At 50.1% G+C, this 22383-nt stretch overlaps 7 protein-coding genes across 7 annotated transcripts; 6 read left to right on the forward strand and 1 right to left on the reverse strand.

Annotated features, from left to right (window-relative positions):
• Window positions 1-657: 657 nt before the first annotated feature.
• On the forward strand, window positions 658-5049 carry BO79DRAFT_288600 (putative C6 transcription factor; the record flags this gene model as incomplete). The annotated part of the gene is made up of 6 exons (XM_025688702.1): window positions 658-925; window positions 2248-2327; window positions 2427-3062; window positions 3115-4692; window positions 4740-4814; window positions 4866-5049. 6 exons carry the CDS (start codon window positions 658-660, stop codon window positions 4944-4946), a joined length of 2718 nt encoding a protein of 905 aa, XP_025537916.1. The 3' UTR covers window positions 4947-5049.
• A 7-nt stretch (window positions 5050-5056) lies between these two features.
• Window positions 5057-6100, forward strand: BO79DRAFT_31526 (MAPEG family protein). Its single transcript, XM_025689066.1, has 3 exons — window positions 5057-5133; window positions 5190-5482; window positions 5573-6100. Exons 1-3 carry the CDS (start codon window positions 5129-5131, stop codon window positions 5773-5775), a joined length of 501 nt encoding a protein of 166 aa, XP_025537917.1. The 5' UTR covers window positions 5057-5128; the 3' UTR covers window positions 5776-6100.
• Window positions 6101-6770: 670 nt separating this feature from the next.
• On the forward strand, window positions 6771-10765 carry BO79DRAFT_229865 (CobW domain protein; the record flags this gene model as incomplete). Its single annotated transcript, XM_025684062.1, has 9 exons — window positions 6771-7112; window positions 7185-7352; window positions 7416-7589; window positions 7652-7897; window positions 7949-8311; window positions 8883-8971; window positions 9021-9332; window positions 9403-9852; window positions 9913-10765. The coding sequence occupies 9 exons, from the start codon at window positions 6771-6773 to the stop codon at window positions 10763-10765; spliced, it is 2997 nt and encodes a 998-aa protein (XP_025537918.1).
• Window positions 10766-10843: 78 nt separating this feature from the next.
• Window positions 10844-12662, reverse strand: BO79DRAFT_269395 (cytochrome P450; the record flags this gene model as incomplete). The annotated part of the gene is made up of 4 exons (XM_025687194.1): window positions 10844-11475; window positions 11546-11930; window positions 12002-12417; window positions 12471-12662. The coding sequence occupies 4 exons, from the start codon at window positions 12660-12662 to the stop codon at window positions 10861-10863; spliced, it is 1608 nt and encodes a 535-aa protein (XP_025537919.1). The 3' UTR covers window positions 10844-10860.
• A 563-nt stretch (window positions 12663-13225) lies between these two features.
• On the forward strand, window positions 13226-15437 carry BO79DRAFT_238702 (SDR family oxidoreductase; the record flags this gene model as incomplete). The annotated part of the gene is made up of 7 exons (XM_025684838.1): window positions 13226-13550; window positions 13601-13994; window positions 14052-14326; window positions 14661-14776; window positions 14858-14954; window positions 15073-15215; window positions 15342-15437. 7 exons carry the CDS (start codon window positions 13226-13228, stop codon window positions 15435-15437), a joined length of 1446 nt encoding a protein of 481 aa, XP_025537920.1.
• An 831-nt stretch (window positions 15438-16268) lies between these two features.
• BO79DRAFT_197733 (flavin-containing monooxygenase) lies at window positions 16269-17726 on the forward strand (the record flags this gene model as incomplete). Its single annotated transcript, XM_025681289.1, has 1 exon — window positions 16269-17726. One exon carries the CDS (start codon window positions 16269-16271, stop codon window positions 17724-17726), a length of 1458 nt encoding a protein of 485 aa, XP_025537921.1.
• Window positions 17727-18257: 531 nt separating this feature from the next.
• On the forward strand, window positions 18258-20571 carry BO79DRAFT_197737 (salicylate hydroxylase). Its single transcript, XM_025681290.1, has 3 exons — window positions 18258-18948; window positions 19010-19940; window positions 20018-20571. The coding sequence occupies exons 1-3, from the start codon at window positions 18628-18630 to the stop codon at window positions 20113-20115; spliced, it is 1350 nt and encodes a 449-aa protein (XP_025537922.1). The 5' UTR covers window positions 18258-18627; the 3' UTR covers window positions 20116-20571.
• The last annotated feature ends 1812 nt before the right edge of the window (window positions 20572-22383 follow it).

Genomic DNA, 22383 nt, shown 5'->3' on the forward strand with positions numbered 1-22383 from the left:
GTTCGCATAGTTATTCGTAGAGATGGCAGTGGCAGCAAGTAATTCATCATATGACTACTCAAGGTGAACAATCAAGGATACTGTCTATATTAAATGAAAGGATGAATGATGGTCGAATGTATGCGTCAGGTACGGTTGGTGCTATAAAACCTCCTCTTCCTCCACATCCCTGACCGGCAAGACGCTATAGCCAATTTCTATGTCGACTTTGGCAAGTGTTATCACTATTCCCTGCTGAGGTTGACCGAATGTGACCGTGTGGGTATTGGCGTGGGACTATAGCCTCTATCCTATTTTTTATGCTGCGCCTGCCACCTGACTAAGTGACCCATCTCGTTGTTAGCATAACCCATATAGAGCAAGCGCACAATGATGAGCATGCCAGATAATAACTTGATGTTGCTTACGCCGCCAGTAATTGTAGACGGCCAGAAAAAAAATACGAGGCAGACCGTATACATCTAATCAAAGTAGACGAAGTGTTGATCCGCTGGAAGAATGGAGAGGTAACGTGGGAACAACCTGACAATGTCAAAGACGATATAACAGAAATGCTGAAAGCATATCAGAAAGGTTAGAGACGAAACGTTTTACACTGATCAGCTGCGTTCTGACCCACAGAGTGGAACACGAAGTGAGAGCAGGCTAGGCGTAAAAATGCGAACAACGCCCCCATGGAACGCGCATCTATCAGACGCTCGGGTTTGCACTATCGTGCACGACATGGTGGCTGCTACCACTCGTGGACAGAGATGGGCAGCTGATCTCATTCGCAAAGGGGATATTAGGCTCGATAGAGTACCTCGCGGACTCACAATGTGGCTAGAAGATAGCGGTGCTCGTTGGTACCAGTTTGCTTCAACATGGAATTTGATGCTAGCTGAGAAGAAGTTGATGAGATACAAATGGGAGAACAAGCAGGGGAGTAGGTAGAAGGGGGCACCATCAGTAGGACTACCCATGCCTTCCTCGTCACCATCTGCTTCTCTCATGGGCGACTCAGACACTTACTCTGGTATGCTACTATGTGCCGACAGGGTTTTATACCTACACTAGGCCCTATTCTGATTCTAGGAGAAGCCAGACCTGTTCAGGGGTCTGGACTTAATTACTGTTCCTTCGGTGTTCTTTAGTAATCGACATAGCAAATTGTAGTACTGCTTAGGAGCCGACAGAGACTTGCGGATGGATTATGGTGATATGAATGAAGTGGTCAGAACCTGTCGGCAATAGAGTGGAAGGGAGCATGGAAGTGGACAAAATGTTCGACAGGTGGGCTCAGACTATCACGTAAGAAACATGCTACGTTGAGACCGGATCACCAAGCTAACATCAAGAGGCTAGTCGGACCCCACTCCTGAAATGGAGGAGATTCTTTCACATGGAAGCTGTTCAAAATCCCATCGCTGTTCTCCCATTATATATAGCGTATCTACGTGGTCTTGCTCCGGAATGGATGACTTTGATAGGAGAGGACACCAGCACGAGTCTGATACGTCGTGAGATTATTAGTTTTTAGGCACAGCACCCAGACAAGACCAGTGCAGAAAATCCCAAAACTACTCTTTCAAGTACTAGAGGAGAGTATTGACTATCCTCGGGGTTAGCTAGGCCCGAAGGCCGAGATTGAACAGATTGTTTTAGCAGCTCCATTGTTCAAGATATCTATCAACGCATCTATAGCCATGAGGACGAGTTTGGTACCCTATGATGGGGATAAGACTGTGCCAGTCAATGCCTGAAAACTAATATTTACTCCTGTTTCTTTCTGATTGATTTACTATTTATCTGTGGGAGAAGAGCGTAAGATACAAGCACTTGTGCAATGTTCAGCCTTATGGGAAAATGGAGCTAGACCAGACTCAGCTAGAGCCGGCATCTGATGTTGTCATGCTTGCCGTTCCCTCCACTATCTTTCCAGAAGAGACGGTCATCTTCGACATGCTAGATACAGTATAAATAGAACTTGACTTGTATCACTTGATATATAAAGGTACTGCCTGGGATGGCTTCTCAACAAGCGAAGTTCCCCTTAGTTCATTGCCTTTTCATGTTGTGGATCATTGACAAACTTGCTTATGTCAGGGAAGCTAGCCTGAAAAAGTAACTCCGAGTACTCGGACATCCACATCAAGCAAATCCGATGCGTAATCCCGCATGACTCCTGAAAGAGGCCGACTAAACCATCGACTAACTAGATACTACTAAGAATCAAAAGTACCCCCAGGCTGCCACTAACCACTCAAGCCCATCAAGTGCCACGCTCCCTGAATGACCACGTCTTCCTCCTGAGCCAAATTAGGCAGCGAAGCCCGTGGGGCTCGGCCGTAAGCTTACAGATCAGATAAGACTTTGATGTTGCCGGTCGCTGCCCTCCGCTTCATCTTCAAATTCACCACACTCCACCACTGATAGAACTGCATCAGGTGACTTGGCACGGTCGGTCCAACCCACCACCATCAGTCACATCATCGCTCCCAAACAAGAACGTCGCTCTAACCACCAAGGCCATGGATGAAGATCACTCCCCAAAGTCTCCGCCGCGACGGCGCAGACCACCCCTATCTTGTACCATTTGCAGGCGTCGCAAGTTAAAATGCGACCGCTCTCTGCCATGTGGGCAATGCATGAAGTCCAAAACGCCAGATCAATGCATCTACGTTGGCCCTCAGGCGCCGGGGTCGGGGAGCGCTTCCCGCACCCCGCCAGAACGCGTGCGCATCTCCAGTAGTCGAGCCAGTCCGGCGCACGGGGGCGTCTACGTCTTTGATTCCAAGCACCAGTCCACCAACAGGGTCACCAAGCCGAAAGCGCGGTCAGACGAGTTGCACGAACTGCGTAGTCGCATCCAGTTCCTGGAAAGCGCTCTCTCCAAAACTGGGTGTATGCACACTCCAGAAAGTCTGGGTGGTGACTCGGTAGACATCGGGCATCGTTCGGGTCCGGAGTCGCAGAATCTCATTGATAATGTGAAAGATCTTCCCGATCGGTGTTGTTTCCGAGGGAAGAAAATCCGCACGCGATTCGTTGGACGGAGCCATGCGTCCGTCTCTTTGTCTTTTGTAAGTGTGTGTTGTGCCATGGCTGATTTGTGGATGGTGCTAATGTCCGCAGTTTGATGATGTTGGCAAATTCATGCGGGGCCGCCGCAGTACGATGAAGAGAATCCCCAACTACAAGAAGTTCAAGAACTTCAAGGGGGAGATATGGGCTCGAGAGCGACAGGAACACCAGCGCGCCTATCAACAAAAGTCTCCCTCGCTGGAGGAGATGGTTCCGCCTCGACAAGTCGCTGACGAACTACTCAACTTGTATCTGACCACATTTGAGACGACACACCGTATTCTGCATATCCCAACCTTCCTGGAGCAGTACGAAAACTTCTGGTCGGGAGTGCAGCCGAAAGAACCGTCTTTTGTGGCGAAGCTTCTGGCATTGATGGCAGCCAGTTGCTGTTTTTTGAGCCCGAACACTAAGATCAATGGGGAGAGCAGGGTGTATCAGGCAGCCGCTGAATGGATTGCCGGTGTTCGGTCGTGGATTGCGTTCACGATGGTCAGCTCGACCATCGATTTCAACATTTTGCAGATCGAGTGTCTTTTGATGATTGCACGGCAGGCCGATGCTATTGACGGGGACATTGTGTGGATCTCCTCGGGCTCGCTCATACGGACTGCCATGACCATGGGACTGCATCGGGATCCTCATCGATTTGGTAAGATGACAAGATTTTGGGCCGAGATGCGTCGGCGGCTGTGGGCAACCATTTTGGAGCTTGACTTGCAGTCGTCCTTGGATGGCGGTATGCCGCCTACGATCGACCTGGACGAATACGATTGCGAGGCGCCCTCTAACCTGGACGATTCCCAGCTGACGGAAAATATGGTCGATGACCCTGTTCCCAAAGATATAGGGGTATACACACAAAGCACCTTTCAGGTTTTGCTTCTGCAGTCACTGCCCCTGCGAATTCGCATTGCCAAAGCCATTAACAGTCTGAAACTTACGATATCATATGATGAGGCCTTGCGGCTGAGCGAAGAGCTGATCCAACTCATGCACTTTGGCTTGGAGATCTTCCAGAAGGCCGGACCGGGCCCGTCATTCGCGCAGTCAATGTTGGCATTTCTGTTGCGGCGGTCGATTTTGGTTCTGAATCGGCCTTTTGCGCTAAGTATTATCCGGTCGCCCAAATTCTCTTACTCGCGGAAGATCTGCCTTGAGTCCGCATTGGACATCCTCTCTCACCACGATCCCCCGGCGAGCTCGCAGGTGAACCCGCATCTGGGGCAACTGAGCGGAGGAATGTTTCGCGACGAATTCTTGCACGCTGCTCTGACAGTATGCGTTGAACTGTACCTGCAGGCAGGCGAGTTCAACACACAGAACACATCGACAATGCAGTCCAGCGCGTTGACATCGTTGAACGATCTGGTACGGTCGCAGCAGGAGGTCATGATCGGGGCAGTCGAGCGAACGATTGAAACATTTGGAAGCCGAATCACACCAAACGGCAAGGGAGGGAAGGCTTTCTTTTTTCCGACGCTCGCTTTGTCATCGGTGAAGGCGCGACTGCGAGGGGAAGATCCGCAGAAGGCATTAGAGCAGGATGCTATGCAATGTATGCAGATGAGCGAGCAGATGTTGCAGGGGGCAAGCTGGGAGACGGTCCGAGCCAAGGCTACGTCGACAGTAGGTGTACAGTTCGTGTTTTTATTGATATATGCTGACAGATGTAGCCGGTTTCTACACCATCGTTGAATCTCGAGACGCCGGAAATGCAATTCGACCCTGCCTCGTATGGGTTAGATACGGTAAGTTCTCTTGTTTGACCATATGAGGTGGATTAATGCTAATGGACGCAGTCTGAATTCGGGACACTATTTGACCTCAACGACTTTGCGATCCCCGAAATGTGGGATCAGGACTTTCTGGCGCTATTGTAGATAAGGGTTGGTAGTACCGAGGCGTTGGGACAGCGAATTATTGCGAACAAGGATAAAAAGTTTCATGTGAAGCCGACAGGCTATGATGTACGATATGACTGCCGATCATTCCATAGATATAGTTAGTATATAATCTCTCCCATCTCAACAGCAGAAGCATCTCCAAATTAAGCACCAGAACCATGTCGTAAGTCACCCAGTCACTTTACACTACAGTACATCCTACTAAATGACCAATATTAGTTCCCTCCTCACAATCCTCGGCCTCACAGCCCCAGAAGGCCTCGACCTTCCCAATCGCGCCGTCCCCTACCTCCTCTTCAACTGGTTTTACGCCTACGGCATCCTCAGCACCCGGCCTGCGAAACGCCTCCTCCGTATCGACCATAACGTCGCGCCCAGAGATGACCTGAAAGTCTACGGCGAGGCAGCCGTGCAAGCGGGGAAGATCTCCCGCAGACAGTTGGATCGACTTAAGCGGCAGGAGGCAGCGCATGCCAATGCCGTCGAGGGATTTCCGCTTTTCGTGGCGGCTGGTGCGTGACTATACCTTTTTATCCTCAACTGCCAATGTTCCTCTTTGGCATCATAGATCAACCGCTAATTATGTATCTGGGGAGATATAGTGGTAGTAGCATTGCACACAGGCCTCCCCAACGACGTGATCAACGGTATCGGCGCATGGTACACGATATCTAGGATTTTATTTGGACTTGCGTATGTGTTTATTGAATCGGAGACGTTGAGCTTTTCGCGGTCGGTGTTGTGGTGGTCTGGGAATATCAGTTGTATTACTGCATTGGTGTTGGGAGGGAGGAAGCTGAGTTGATTTAGTTGTTTGGATTGTGAGGTTTTCCTTTTTGATTTAGGGATGGAAGAATAAATGGATGATGGGGGTGGATGTGTGTGTGGGGATAAGTCGGAGATTGGGATCGCCTGTTGGGAATGATCTGCGGGGGTTTAGTGGGGAAGATAGATGTTTCGCTTTGGACCGAGGTAGACTTGTTTTTGGGGGGAGCTGATTTATGAGCTTTTTGCTGTTTACGTCTAGATTTGAAATGGGTATGCATAAGGCTGGGATTTGTGTTATGGTTGCTTATTAACGTTGTTTAATTATTTCATTATTTAGGTTATTGTGGATAATTGTATAGAAGGAATGTGCATCAAATCTGAGCTGTTTGACAGACAGGCACGCACTACAGTGGTAATGATGAAATAAAGGTATTAGTGAGAATCTAGAAACCAGTTATTCCTGCAATAATACTTGAATTACAGTTGTGCTGTCAGAACAGTTGAGTCATGCTATGCTGCAATACAGCAATCCTCAATGTGTATACCTATACCACGGAGGATATCATCCCACCAGCAAACCCACAAAAACAACATTCCCAGCTCACTCTACATAATACTAGTACACCATGATCAGTTAATATCCCCACAATTCGCTTGTCTCTCCACAACATCCAAGACATCACCCCATTACTCACCCATACCCAAATCACCGTGAGTCACCCTCGATTGGTGGGAAATTCCACCAACTGCCTCACAGACAATCCGGGGAAATTATGCCAGCTCAGGCGGACCCCGTGCACCAGCCAAGATCACCATGACAGGTGGGAAATTGTTCTCCCCGGTTTCCCCGTGGGGTTTACCCCAATTCTTCCCCAGATTATCGAGATTGCTATGATGTTATCGATCGTATGTATCTGGGGTACATACATATAAACCTACCTAGAAAATTTATATATATTAGACAATCAATGTCTGTTTACTTTCACTGAGACTGAAGTAAAAGCAAACGGCAGAGAAGAATCGGCCTGCAAAATGCATCTCCTCCCTTTGACCCTCTTCTTCACCGCCGCTTTCGGCGTCTCCGTCCCCAGATCTCCCCTCATCCCCGGCGCACAAATCATCCCCGCGTCCAACACAGCACATCTACATGCCATTGGAGCTCAATATCCCAAGTATCCAGACCGCGAGACAGTTACTATTCGGCCATCGCGCAATGAACTTGACGATGTGTCCAGTGACTTCCTCTGGGGCTTGAAGCAGGCGAACCATGGTGGTCGGTTATTGTTGAAGCGGGGGGAGACCTATGTGATCGGGAAGAAGTTGGATTTGACCTTCTTGGATAATATTGAGGTGCAGCTTGAAGGGGAGATTCAGGTATATCCCTCCTTTCACCTTCTTCGGTAATGGTTTAGGAGACATGATACTGATATTGTTGCTACCGCTTAGTTCACAAACAACATCACCTACTGGCAGGCCAACAACTTCTACTACGACTTCCAGAAATCCATCACCTTCTGGCGCTGGGGTGGTCAGGACATCAAGATCTTCGGGAGTGGTGTGCTGAACGGCAATGGGCAGAAATGGTATGATGAGTTTGCTGGAAAGCAAATTTTGGTATGCCACATCCACATACATTCCTGCAAGGAACGAATATGCTGATAATGACAATAATAATAGGACTCGGACAACACATTCTACCGCCCCATCCTCTTCCTCACCGATAACGCAACCCGCGTCTCGGTCGAGGGCATCACGCAGCTGAACTCGCCGTGCTGGACAAATTTTTTCGTTCGCACTAATGATGTCTCCTTTGATAATGTGTACATTCATGCGTTTTCGACCAATGCTTCGGTCAGTTCCATCTCCTCTGGCGTCTAGTTTGATCCCAATGGTATGTAGCTAACTGATCACAGTCCGACCCCGCCAACACCGATGGTATGGACTCTCTCGAAGTCGACGGTGTTAGCTTCACCAATATGCGCATCGATGTCGGAGATGACTGCTTCTCGCCAAAGCCGAACACGACCAACATCTTCGTCCAGAACATGTGGTGCAACAACACGCACGGCGTGAGTATGGGTAGTATTGGCCAGTACGCTGGTGAGATGGATATCATTGAGAACGTATACATTGAAAATGTAACGTTGCTGAATGGACAGGTACGTGGCTCGTCACCCACTGACCCGTATTACAAGACTAATGTGAAATAGAACGGCGCCCGCCTCAAGGCCTGGGCCGGCAAAGACGTCGGCTACGGCCGCATCAACAACGTCACGTACAAGAACATCCAGATCCAGAACACAGATGCGCCGATCGTGTTGGACCAGTGCTACTTTGATATCAATGCTACAGAGTGTGCCGAGTACCCGTCTGCTGTGAACATTACCAACATCTTGTTTGAGAACATCTGGGGCTCTTCCTCGGGTAAAGATGGCAAGATTGTGGCGGATCTGGTCTGTTCGCCAGATGCGGTGTGCACGAACATTACCCTGTCGAATGTCAATATAACAAGCCCCAAGGGAACTGCGGAGATTGTGTGTGATGATATCCAGGGTGGAATTGGGGTGGATTGTGTGAGTGATGATAGTGTTACGCGGTAGATACTCGGGTGGTCACTAGGGTCTGCCATGATGATTATGTCACGTATGGTAGTAGTAAAACAAATAGAACTATGTTTATTTACTGATTACATTCCTCTTATTAGTAAAGCATGCAATGTGGTACGACATTGAGTACCTTGGTAAACCATAATTTCTACTAGTACTACCTTGTAGACAAGAGGACCTTGGGCGCAAACCAATCACAACGTCGATGAAACTAACCAACCCTAAGTAGTATACATTAGTATATACACCTTGGTGGTGACAAGTATATAACGTAGATGAAGTAGACGAAATTACTCTAATCCTCCATTTGATTCTGATCCCTCTCATTCTCTCAAAAAGTAACAAGGAATCAATATGATCGACTCCGGCAAAGAATCCCTCCACCCAACAATCCCCAACAATGCGTTGGAGAGTCCAGCTCCTACATCCAAGAGGAGAAAGTTGCCTGTTACTCTCCTTTCTGGATTCTTAGTACTTCTTCCCACGCCTCCCTTCATTCTCAAATCCCCAGAAAACTAATATAATGGCTCATAACTAGGGAAGCGGCAAAACCACCCTCCTCGAACACATCCTCCTCTCGCCTGACCATGGCCTCCGCATCGCAGTCATAGTGAATGACATGAGCAGGTACATGTCCCATCATCTATATACCCGTACCATCTAACAAAAGGAATAGTCTCAACATCGACGCAACCCTAATCAAACACCACCACACCGTCTCGCACACAAAGGAATCCCTCATCCAGCTACAAAACGGCTGTATATGCTGCACTCTCCGCGGGGATTTACTCGCCGAGCTGGCGCGACTCGCATCGCAAGATGGGGTTGAGTACGTCGTGATCGAAAGTACGGGGATTAGTGAGCCGATGCAAGTGGCTGAGACGTTCACGGCGGAGTTTGGGGCCGCGATGTTAGAGGCGGATGGGGATGGGAGTGGAGCTGAGCAGCAGGTGTTGAGTGTGGAGGAGAGGAAGGTTATTGAGGATATGTATATCTCTCCCCTTTCCCCATTCTTTTCATTATACGAGTGATGTGTGCTGATGGATCGGTATGTATAGTGTCAAACAAGGCGGCCTACACACCCTCACCACCCTCGACACCACAGTAACCGTCATCGACGCATTCAATCTCTACTCGAACCTCGATACCGCGGAGTTCCTCTCCGATAGATATACCTCTGGGGAAGTCATCCCAGAAGATGAGAGAACCATCTCCGATTTGATGGTCGATCAGATTGAGTTTGCGGATGTGATTATCATCAATAAGATTGATCTTGTTGATAAGGTTGCTAAAGACAAGATCCATACGTTGATTAAATTGCTTAATCCGGCTGCGAAGGTCATGGAGGCGAAGTACTCCAAGATTGATGTGCGGGAGATTCTGGACACGGGGAGGTTTGATTTCGTTAAGGCGGCGAGTGGTGCCGGTTGGTTGAGGAGTCTGCATGAGATGAGTCGGTTGAATACAGGGAATGGGGAGAGGGTGGCGCCGAAGCCGGAGACGGTTGAGTATGTATTCCGTTTCTAATTCTTTGTTTCGTGATTAGGTTCGTTGGCTAATGTGGACAGGTATGGCATCAATAACTTTGTTTATACGGCTAGACGGCCGTTTCATCCGCGCAGGCTGTTCAAGTTGCTGCATGATAAGTTTATTATTTTGCAGAATGCGGCTGGGGAGGATGATGATGATGATGATGATGAAGATGATGAAGATGATGAGGAGGAGGATGACGATAATGATGAAGAGATGAAAGATGACGATGAAGACAACACCGAGGACGAAGAAGAAGAAGACGACGATGATGAAGACATCACCTCCATCCCCCCCGAAACTATCCTCTCTAACAAACGCTCCGACCCCATTCTCGCCCCCATCCTCCGCTCCAAAGGCTTCTTCTGGTTCGCTACCCGCCCATACCAATTCGGCGAATGGAGTCAAGCCGGCGCCATGCTCACATTAGGCTGTGGTGGCGGGTGGTTCGCCGAATTACCTGACGAAGCATGGCCGGAGGATGCGGACGTGCGCAAGTCTATTGAAGATGACTTCAAGGGTGAATGGGGCGATCGGCGTCAGGAGATTGTGTTCATTGGTGAGGGTATTGATACAACGGCGATTAAAAAGCTGCTTGATGAGTGTCTGTTAGATAAGAAGGAGATGAAGAAGTGGGAGAAGGTGATGCGGACGAAGGGCGTTAAGAGGGCAGAGAAGCAGGAGATCATGGCGGGGATTTGGGAGGATGGATGGGAGGATTGGCCTAATTTGGAGGATGATGATATCAAAGATGAGGAGGAGGTGAAGGGGGAGAAGAGTGGGAAGAGGAAGGCGAGTGAGCTGTTGAATGGTCATGGACATGGCCATGCTCATGGGCATTCTCATGCACATGGACCGGGTCATAAGAGTCGACCAGTAGTCAAGAAGTGATGCGTTGATAAAATTATAGACTGGTACTATTAACAAAAGCAACTATTTGCATAACTCATGAAATTATATACTCTCCGTCCCATATCCACAGGTATTTACCATCCCTCCACCCTCCTCATCCTCAAATGCATCCCTTCAACCGGCTTCGTCGTAACCGCCCCAGCAATATGAATAACCTGGTTTGGATCCTTCATCTCCACCTCATACCTCCCCAACACTCCCGCCAGCGCGCACCTCAACTCCGCTTTAGCAAAGTCCTTCCCAATACACGCTCTCTGGCCATGCAAAAACGTTATCTGGGCATAGTTCGTCCCGGCTCCTCCATGTCCATTCACCACCTGATTCCCCTCTTTATCTGTGTCCACCCATCGCTCTGGCCTGAACACATCCGCGTCCTTGCCCCAGAACTCAGGACTGCGATTGATAGCGTACGGGCAGAGGAGAATTCTCGTTCCTTTCGGGATAGCGGTATTGGCGACAGTAGTGTCGCGGATGGATTCGCGCAGAGTCAGCGGGACGGTGGGATACAGGCGGAGGACCTCCTGGACGATGCCGTTCAGTAGGGGCAGGGATTCAAGGTCTGCGTGGGTAATAGGTGACGATCCTGTTGGAATACGGGAGCGGATCTCGTCTCGCAGACGGGGCTGGTATGTTGGGTGCAGGGTAAGAAGGTAGCAGGCCCAGGTGAAGGCGCTGGCGGTGGTTTCGTGCTGTTTTCTATTTAGTATATATGCCCATCATAGATTTAAGAATCAGTATGGGGGTTGGGTCAAGACATACACCAGCAGCAAGGAACGTCAGCATCTGATCAACCAGCTCATCATCGCTAAAGTCACCCCCTAGCATCATCGTGCCGAGAATATCCGCTTCCAGTTCTGCGGCCGTGGCTTTCGTCTGAAGCATCGCGGCTCTCTTCTCTGATACAATGTCCTTGCACAGGTCGCGGAGGAAGCCTGTCTCCGTGTCGATGACCTTGTTCATGCGCCATGGCAGCTTCCGGGCAAACCACTGCGGGAGGAGAACGTTGACTGCCAAAAAGGCGATCTTTTCGCGGGTTGGCTCCAAAATGGCGAGGAAGCTGTCGGCGACTTTGTTCTCGGGGTTGTGGAGCGAACGAAAGTCGCGGCCCATGGCGGCGGGGCCGATGATATCTAGTGTTAGACGACTATTCGTCGCTTAGTATTGTATTTTTAAAGGTGGGATGTTGGCTGCTAAAAAGCAAAGGGGATGGTGTACCTCGCCCAAACACTCATCTCCACACAGGACTCATTCGCATCCATCTCTTTCTGCAGCTCATCCATCAACAACCCCGTTTTCTCCCACATCAGCGCATACAGCGCACGAATATGCCGTACGTTGAACGACGGCGTCAACGCCCGACGCTGCTTCTTATGTGCACTTCCTTCGGACAATATCAGCCCGAAGCCGATGATCCGTGCTAGGAATTCGCGAGTGCGCCAGGGCTTCTCGAAGTCATACGTGTTGGTGCTCATGATGTCCAGCAGGGCCTGGTGGTTTGTGGCGACCAAGAAGCTGCGGTTGAGAATGTCGCGGAAATGAATGAGGCCATTGTTGGGGATAGTTTTCATCCATTGCAGTGGGAGACGACCGCGGGGGTCGTCGAAGAGGACGCGCGCATGATTGAGGTTGCCCTGGAACTTTTAGTGACTGTTATTGCAATGAGAAGGTAGGATACAAAGTATACCGGTAGGGTAGGCAGATGACGCAATGGATTCACCCAGTATGGATAGATAATGAACCCCCAGACAAATCGGAGAATAAGATTGCCTGCCAGTGCGAGCAGCGTCACACTGCGAAAGGCCCAGTCGGGGAGTAAACCGTGTTGAAGAAGGTAGCCCTCTACGAGGGACGCTGCCAGCAGCACGAGAGAGTCCATGGTGTGATACAATGTTGGACAGACATCGCAGAGAATAGTTTCAAAATGAAAGTCATGTTGAGGAGAAATATTGCAGTCGGAAAAAAAGAGTATGAGGATCGACATCATCCAGGGTCAACCGAAGTGCGTCTGTCTTGCCTCGGTTGCCATGAGCCGACGATCAGCCCTAGTTGACCCCTCATCGCTCAACATTATCAGATAGGCTAGTACGGAGTAGATATGGAGCATATTTCTACCCCAATACCTTATTTATGGGGGATAGGAACAAATCACATGGGATCGGCACCGTTGATCGGCGTCAATGCAAACCAATGGATCAACATCTCCGCAATTTGTTGTTGTCCGAAAGTTAACCGCGGATCAATCGCAACGATTTCCCGTTTGGGGAGTTCTCAGTTTGTGGAATGTACAGAATGCCGCATTCATGCCACAATCTTCAGCCATGTGAGCCTCGGCCATCGATGGAAGGGATATATAGCAAGGGCTGCCACACTTTTACCTTATCTTAGCTTGATCAAGGTACCTTGAAGAAATCACCACCAATAGAATTGTATACCACCATCATGTCATTCATCCCTCCTGTTGTCCACGAATGGACTCAAACTGCCCTGGCCAATCTGCCCCCTCCAGCACAGCAAGCATTGCTGCACCCGCTGGTCCCTAAAGCTCTCGCTGCTATCTTAGCTTTCACTGCTCTGCGCCAAACCAACCGCGTCCTCAACTCGCTATCCCTTAGCAATATCAGCACCCGGAAATGGGACAATGCCCGCGAACTCGTCCTCCTAACCGGCGGATGCAGTGGCATCGGCAAGCAAGTCATGACAGAACTATCCTCGCATGGCGCGAAAGTTATCATTCTCGACATTAGTGAACCCACCTTCAAACTCCGTACGCCCCCTTTCCTACAACACAAACTTTCAGCCACTAATATGAAACAGCACCAAACGTCCACTTCTACAAAGCAGATATCACCTCCTCCGCCGCACTGCACCCCGTAGCAGAACAGATTCGGCGCGAACACGGCCATCCCACAGTTCTTGTGAACAACGCAGGTGTCGCCAACGACGCGACGATCCTCGACGAACCCGAGGCCAAGATTAGACAAACTTTCGAAGTGAATACGATTTCACACTTTCTCACCGTGAAGGAGTTCCTCCCCGCCATGATCGAGAGAAACCATGGCCATGTCGTGACGGTGGCTAGTCAGGCTAGTTTCATGTCGCTCGGAGAGATTGTGGATTATAGCTGTTCGAAGGCGAGTGCCTTGGCATTCCATGAGGGGTTGGGGCAGGAGCTAAAGTATTGGCATAAGACTACGGGGGTGAAGACGAGGTAAGCTTTCTTCTCTTTTCTCTTTTCGATGCAGGGAAGAAGGCTAATAATACATAGTGTGGTTCATCCACTGTGGGTGCGCACACCCATGATTCAGCAGCTCACAGATGCTGGAAAGGAATTCAAGCAGCCCGTTTTGACGGTGGAGAGGGTGGGCAGTACTATCGCGAAGCAGATTATCTCAGGGAAGAGTGGACAGCTTGTTTTACCTGAATCATTGTGGTGGATTAGTTTGGTGCGGGCGTGGCCGACATGGTTACAGGAGACGGCGAGGGGGCTGGCGTCGAAGGATTTGGTCAAGTTGAGGGCGTGGCAGAAAGAGAATGATGTTAGTAAATAGTTACCTTATTTGGTTTTGGAGCTTGGGTTATTCATGTATAATGTTAATATAATGATTTGTGTAAGGTGCATTGCATGAGTTGACTTTATTGTTGGAGTTAGAACAAGAAACGGTGTAGCTACTTGGTCAATTTGTATATGATATGTCAGAATTCTTTCAAGGCACATACTGCCTGCTACGTGGCAACTCGTCTTGACATATCTCAGAATATACCAATTTCATGTCTCATTCCATATGTACTATTCAAATGTTCACAAAAAATACTACAACTGAACTTATACCAACAATAAAGCCATCCCCTGCCAGCAATATATACTCCTTTCCAGCCATACACATCTACACTGCAGCCATCACAAAGTCTCCCCCAACCACCCCCTCACCCTCATCCCCTGCCCCGTCTCCTCCTTCTCGCCAATGTACAAATTATAAATCGGCGCCACATGTCCCTCTCCCTCCCCAACACAAAACTCCATCTCCCCCTTGAACCCCTCCCTCAACTTCTCCACAAACCCCTCAATCACAGGCAACAGAATCTCTCTCCCCCCACCACAAACTAACACCTTCTCCACGGGGAAAGACTCAAACCACTCCGCCGGCGCGCTCGACAAATCCGTATAATGGTCCCGTTCCCCGGACCCAAGATACGCCTGCGCCCAGGGCCCCGCAACAGCTGGGGTAATCAGGTCCCCGCGCGAGTCAATCTCCTGGTCGGTGTAGTCCGAGGCTAGACTGGTCCAGGGAGCGATCATGATGGCTCCGCGGAGGGTTCCTTCACAAGGGATGGGGGCGATCTGAGGGTGGGGATGAGCGAGGTGGGAGAGGACTCCACCGACGAGGTTCCCGCCTGCGGAGTCCCCGCCGAGGAGGATTTGGGATGGGGAGTGAGTAGTTAGAATATGGCGGAGGGCGGAGGTTGCTTGGCGGAGTTGCGTTGGGTAAGTGGCCCCCGGAGCGAGAGTGTAGGTTAGTGTGAAGATGGAGAGCGATTTGTTGTGATATTTCCGCAGATGAGTTATAAGGTTCAAGAAGAACTGGAAATAGCCTCTGTTGGCGGGGAGGGCGAAGCCGCCTCCTATATTTGTTTTGTGAGTGGAAGGTGGTAGAGAGGAGGGATGATGGAAGGGGGAGGGAGGAGGGGATGAACGTACCGTGATACCAAATCAAGATATTGTCCGCTTTCGGGTCCCCGATCCAATGTCCTAGAGCCCCGTCACCCAAGTCTACTGTCTTGGAGGGTAGCTTGTGCTTCCGGACATAACGTTCGTAGTTTTGGTCCGTGGTTGGAAGGGCATATCTGCATTGTTAGTGGACATGGGCATTGTCGGAGTTAGTTGCGGTCAAGTAACATAACATACTGCATTTGGGCCACTGTCAAGCGGGCCGTGGCTTTGCGGAATGCTGCATAGCCAATATGCAGCACCAACGTCTTAGGGTATGCGGTAGAACGCCAAAGGGAGGTCAGGAGGGCCCAGAAAACTGTCAAAGTAATTGACGCAAGAGCTGGCACCAAGTCCAGTTTCTCCGCCAAAGAGAGCGAGATTTTGGGAGCAATCATATCGGGTAGGATACCGGTCTCAAAGAAAGTGCTGTTTACAGTAATGGCTACATCCTGGCTGTGCGACAGCGAGTTTAAGACTTCACGGGCCACTGTACCACCCAGTCTGAAATGCAAAAGATCCAAGAGGCCGATTCGGTTCAATCGCATGTGAGGGTCGCAAGGGTTGCCGTTTTGGGAGGGATTGGCCGCTGATCGCCAGGTCCATTTTTTGATGCCCCAACGGCCGGCGGTTGCGATCTATCAGGATAGCCTCGGACTCATCATTGCGCTGCATCTGCAGCCGAGGCCATGTGAGCTGCATGCCTCGTTATAAGTAGCCTGTACGACCGCTCATTTCATCATCCACCATCATCATCATACCGCTCTTTGTTCCATCATGGAGACTGACTTGGATGTTGTTATTGTCGGTGCCGGCATCTCCGGCATCAATGCGGCATATCGCATTCAATCTCAATTCCCCAACTATCGTTACACTATTCTGGAGGCCCGCGATGCTCTTGGCGGCACCTGGGATTTCTTCAAATATCCCGGCATCCGCTCCGACTCCGATCTCTTCTCCTTCGGCTTCTCGTGGTTTCCCTGGGATGGTAATAGTCCCATCGCCGAGGCCTCCTCCATCCGCTCATATATGCACCGTGCCACTCACAAATATGGCATCGACAAGAAAATTCGCTACCAGCACCGGCTACTCGGCGCCGACTGGTCCTCCTCCGACCAGCTCTGGTCCCTGACCGTCGACCATGACGGGCAATCACGCGCCCTGACTGCACGGTTCGTCATTTTCGGCACCGGCTACTACGACTACAGACAACCTCTCGAAGCCGATATCCCGAACCTCTCCCGCTTCTCGGGGGAAGTCATCCATCCTCAATTCTGGCCCGAAGACCTTGACTACAGCAACAAGAAGATCGTAGTCGTCGGCTCCGGTGCCACAGCTATCACTCTGATTCCCAAGCTGGCCGAGAAGGCCGCGCAAGTAACCATGCTGCAGCGCAGCCCAACCTATATCCTCTCCCTGCCCAACCGCAACCGCTCGTGGTACAGCTACATCTTACCCGCCACCATCTCGCGCCGCATCCAGCGCATCACCTGGTTTATCAGCGGCCACCTCTTCTTCCTCTTCTGCCGAACCTTCCCTACAGTTGCGCGCTTCCTTCTCCGTCTCTCCGTCTCCAGCCAACTCCCCGCCCATGTCTCCCACTCCCCGCATTTCAAACCCCGCTACAACCCCTGGGATCAGCGTCTCTGCATCTGTCCGGACGGCGACTTCTTCCGCGCCCTGCACACCGGCCACGCCGATGTGAAAACCGACACCATCTCCACCGTCACTGAATCCGGTGTCGAGCTCTCCTCCGGCGACTCCCTCGACGCGGACATCATTGTCACAGCCACAGGGCTGAGACTGCTTATTGCCGGTGGCGCCTCCGTCACGGTCGATGGTGAACCCATCCACATCCCCAGCAAGTTCCTCTGGCATGGCATGATGATGCAGGATCTGCCCAATGCAGCGTTCGTGATCGGGTACACCAATGCGTCGTGGACGTTGGGCGCCGACGCTACGGCGTTGTTTATCTGTCGGCTGTTGAAGCACTTGGAGGCGACTGGTGTGAAGGCGGCTGTTCCACGGTTGCAGCCGGGAGAGGCGGGAAGCTTGAAGGAGCGGCCGCTGTTGAATTTGAATTCGACGTATATCACCCGCGCGTCGGGGGCGTTGCCCAAGGCGGCAGATAGGGGGCCGTGGGTGTCAAGGGGAAACTACTTGAAGGACGTGTGGTTTGCGGAACATGGGGATTTGGATGGCTTGGTGTTTGAGGGGGGAAAGAAGCAGTTGTGATGCTTGACTAGTAGATTAGATTATGGAGGACGTTCGGCGGAGTGATTGATTTGGTGTTGGCTTTATGTTCATGTATTACGACTGGCGTATATATATCCTTTTGCGTTTTATTTCATTTTGAAGATACTACTACTACTACTACTACTACTACTACTACTACTACTACTACTACTACTACTACTACTACTACTACTACTACTATTTTTCAATGCAAGATACATCTCCTGTTCAAGTCATACATGTTGTCATCTTCCTTACGGGATAAGTCCTCCACTCCTAATATACAGCATAGAGAACCTGCTTTCATATAATTCAACATATATGAAGATAACAAGTTCAGCTTCAAGGGCTCCACTATAATATAAATTCTTTTCTATTCCATCCGGATTGTAGTTCGAATACCACTCACAGTACTAAATCATAGATGCAAGATGCTGAAATACGGAATGACATCATACCCAAAAACAGCAAACATACATTCCCGAACTCGGCTGCCGATAACTCTATGGAAAGTCAGAAGTCAAATTCCTTCCGGGCGATCCGCATCTCCACTTCTTGATACTTTCAGGTTCTGGATGACGATGCTGAAGATGGAAGTCCTTGCTTGTTATGAAGCTGTGGAGCTATGTTGGGGGAGATCATTGTAAGAGTGACTCCCGAGAGGTGTTCCGAGTGAGGTATCACATCTAGGTACGGTGTCATGGATAGAGGGAGATATGCTGAGAGGTACTACCGACGTATTAACCGATTGATGTTGCACAAGGGGTAGTGAGATTGTGTTGGTAGCCATGATGTCACTGCGTTGGTATTGTATAAGTACACTCAACTCACCTGCGTCTCTCTTTACGATAACTTGAAACCATACTTACCTGCACTCTACACGAAATACTACGAAGTCATCATGGACACCTACAAAGACACCTTTCAGCTCCCCCGCATCAAGGGCCAACCCCTGCATGTCCTCATCGTCGGCGCTGGCATCGCAGGCCTTTCCGCCGCCCTGGCGATCCATAAAACCGGCCACAAAGTAACCATCCTCGAGCGGGTGCGGGAAATCGCCGAGGTCGGGGCGGGCATCCAGATGGCGCCGAATGCAGCGCGGATTCTCGGTCGCTTGGGTCTACTGGAGAAGGTCATGGAGAAGGCGAATGTGTTGGCGATGAATTCTCTCCGACGGTATAAGAATGATGAGGAGCTGGGGAAGGCGGAGTTGATGCCTTCTGTATGTTATACCATATCTTTACCTTTGATCATTGTGGGTGGGGAGGCTAATGTGTGTGTAGGTCGGAGAAAAGTATCACGCCCCCCTTGCAGTCATCCATCGTGGCGACTTGCAAAGTATCCTGCTTGAGGCGGTACGGTCGGAAAATATCCCCATTCGAACTGACTCGCGAGTTGTCTGTGCGGCGCCTGATTTCTCTGCGCGCGTGCAGCTTCATACCGGGGAATGGGTATCCGGGGATGTTGTTATCGGGGCGGATGGGATCAAATCCGATCTGCGACACCAGATGGCGGCGCAACATGGTGTTCAGGATATTTGTCAGCCGACCGGGGATGCGGCGTACCGGATCCAGATCCCTGAGGATAAAATGAAAGGGGATCCGCGGGCGCGGGAGTTACTGAAAAAGAATGTCGGGATGCGGTGGATGGGACCGGGAGGCCATATTATGGCGTATCCGATGAAGAATAATACCGTGTATAATATGGTGTTGTTGCATCCGCAGAAAGAAGGCGCGGAGACGGAGGAAAGCTGGACGAATAAGGGAGATAAACGGGAGATGGAGGAATTTTATTCCGAGTGGAATGAACTCGTTCGCGATTTATTGAGTTATGTTCCGGATGGGGAGGTGATGGAGTGGACGCTGAACTCGCATTTCCCGCTGCCGACGTGGATTGAGAATCGCGTGGTTCTGATGGGCGATGCGTGCCATCCTATGCTGCCGTATGTGGCGCAGGGAGCGGCGCAGGCGATCGAAGATGCTGGAGTGCTCGGGTGTGTGTTGGCCTTGACGGACAATATCGATAGCGCATTGGCGGTTTATGAGCGGGTACGAAAGGATCGCGCCGAAAAGATTCAGAAGAGTGCGGCAGTTACACGGAAAGCGCTGCATTTGCCGGATGGCGAGGAACAGCGCAAGCGCGACGAGGCTATTCGCGGCCCTGGGAAGAATCCGGATCTTTGGGCGGATAAATCCTGGCAGGATTTCATGTGGGGTGAGTTTGTTCCATTCTGATTAATGCGGTGGGTTCTGAAGATGCGATACTGACGGGTGGTTGTTATGTTACTGTAGGTACGGATGTCATGAAGGAGACCGTCGACAACTTCGACGATTTGGTTGCTCGCAGTCACGGATACCATCCACATGCGTTGAATGCGGTGGCTTATTAGGATGCTTCTTTTTGTGATAAATCCGACCGAGGGACCTGTCAATAATAACAATGGTGGATATCGTGTGAGATTCGGCGACTCCGTGGAATTGTACATCCAGCGACCACAATGATACACCTAGTAAAGAAGCAAACGAGCTTGTCGGCATCTAGACCCGGCGATCAGCCAGCCAACCAACCCGGGGTTCAGCATCACACCCACAGCATCCATCCTAAGCAACCTTGGTGCCCCGAAGGTCCAACCATCCCCATCCAGCTGATTGCGCCTCCTGCGGTGATGCCGGCCAGAGTGACACGTCAAGGCAGCCACTAAGCACAACACTGCTACACGGCGAGAAATTGAGAATCGCATACCTTATGATGTTGAATGGATTCGAATTCCGAAGAAATCCCGTCTGGTGGAGGGAAAAGGTGACTAAGTAAGGGGTAGACTCAGCTTAATCTACTCCAATCTATTGGGGCGATCAGTCAGATATTATATTAATCTACTAGCTACGGTAGTCTGACCCATTTATGGGACAGTGCTAGCATTTGTGCCATGCTGGGCTGAAGGCTACATTCTGACTTGTGCGTCTGACTGTGGAGGCAGTGTTTTGGGGTTGCATAGATAGTGCTGGTCCAGTAGTAGCGTTGAAACGGCGATGATTTAGCGTCGTCGCGAAGTTTTGCTTCTTTTGATGGGGAAGAATGTGACAGGATCCGAGATGGAAATAGCTAATAGTTACGGAAGTATAGCATCATTGTGGTGTATTTGATACGTGAGTAGTATTGTATGTCCATTCGTAGGGTAGTACTTCTGATATATTCTATTGTCTACAGCGCATGTACTCCGTACTGTAGTACTAGGTTGCATTCCTTTTGATGATCGATCGCGGATACTCACTACTATGGGTTTGTGAAAACAGCATAATGCTGTTAATAGGATTTATTGCTTTTTTCTAGACAAAGTTGCTGGATCTTCGGATCAGGTTGGGGGATTAGCCGAGCATGACGACGATGCATCCATTGTATTCTGAGGTGGAGATATATATTCATCAAAATGGGTATACGGGGACTCCGAAATGTTGATCGCACCCATGATCACACCCATGTTCTTTCCAAATACGGGGTATTATTGACAGACAATAATCTTCTACAATAGGCGTAGTTTGAACCTTTGCCTCACTATGGAATTCTAGTAATACCTTTCTACAATCTTCTTCAAGTGAAGTAAGTAGATAGATAGTGTGTGATAGTTTAGAGGGCGGGTGGGTTGGAATGCTGAATCCATACTTGCCGTGACTGCTGCCGGGCACTCCAGTGCTAGCAAATACCACGCGAGACCTCCATTTCCATCTGCGTTCTGTCTGCATCTGCATTTTGTCTGCACTGGCTGCCGCAGCAGTCACTCGACAGGATCTTTGTGTAACCTGACTCTACTAATTGACAGTTGACACATTCTATGCAGAACACCAACCCATCAAACTAATCTAATGTGGTTGCATACAATTGATGGTTTCAATGAAATCATCGACCACACCCAATTCTTGCAAACTGGGTATGTCTTGTCTGTCTGCCTGCAAAACCACAGCAGTACTCGAGAGTACCTCCCACAGTAGCCACGAGCATGGCATCCTCCTGTTCAGCCGGAGTTTTGCGAGTGGGGTAGCTGAGTTGAGTTAATGATTGAATTTTGCTCGAGCACTGGAGCATCTGCAAGTAAGTGGACCCCTTGCTGTTGGTGGTATCCCGTCCGTAGGTAGGGAATGATAGACGACGCAGACCCGAGATGAGTTGGGCGCTTTGCTGTAGCTAGCAGGAGAGATTTCAGTTCTTCCGACATGATCGACATCAAGGACATGGTGAGTGCCAGAGTACTGGGAACAGAGTGTGGCAAGAAAATACTGTATAGTGTATACCCCATCCTGCGCTCATAAAAAAAATCATCTCCACATTGAAAGTTGGATGAACATGCGGACAGGACAGGCTGGGCCTGTCAGGGTCAGTGTTGGTTCCCGCATTACTGGAACCATTCGGACGCTAGACTGTAACAGGCACGACGGAGGATCGATCGCTTCCGCCAGGGATGGATCCCGTGCTTTCGTTCCTTGGTCCGTCCTCGGTCGCTTCGCCATGACGATTCGAACATCTCTCTCCCCTCTTGACAGAACAAGGCACGAACTATGGAGTAAACTTTAGGTCATGAATCCACCACTTGGCAGCTTTCAGGTGCCTGCCAGGTGCCTGCCACCCTTGGATGGGTTTGCAATATTCCCCTTCAGTCAATTCC

Source organism: Aspergillus costaricaensis, assembly GCF_003184835.1.
Source record: "Aspergillus costaricaensis CBS 115574 unplaced genomic scaffold BO79scaffold_22, whole genome shotgun sequence".
NCBI lineage: Eukaryota > Fungi > Ascomycota > Eurotiomycetes > Eurotiales > Aspergillaceae > Aspergillus > Aspergillus costaricensis.

Bases quoted from the DNA above. Each gene is read 5' to 3' on its own strand.
- BO79DRAFT_31526 (XM_025689066.1), top strand. The intron at 5,483-5,572 runs GTGCGTGACTAT...GGGGAGATATAG, and splicing joins TCCGCTTTTCGTGGCGGCTG to TGGTAGTAGCATTGCACACA.
- BO79DRAFT_197737 (XM_025681290.1), top strand. From the start codon at position 18,628: ATGGACACCTACAAAGACACCTTTCAGCTCCCCCGCATCAAGGGCCAA. The intron at 18,949-19,009 runs GTATGTTATACC...ATGTGTGTGTAG, and splicing joins AGGCGGAGTTGATGCCTTCT to GTCGGAGAAAAGTATCACGC. The intron at 19,941-20,017 runs GTGAGTTTGTTC...ATGTTACTGTAG, and splicing joins CTGGCAGGATTTCATGTGGG to GTACGGATGTCATGAAGGAG.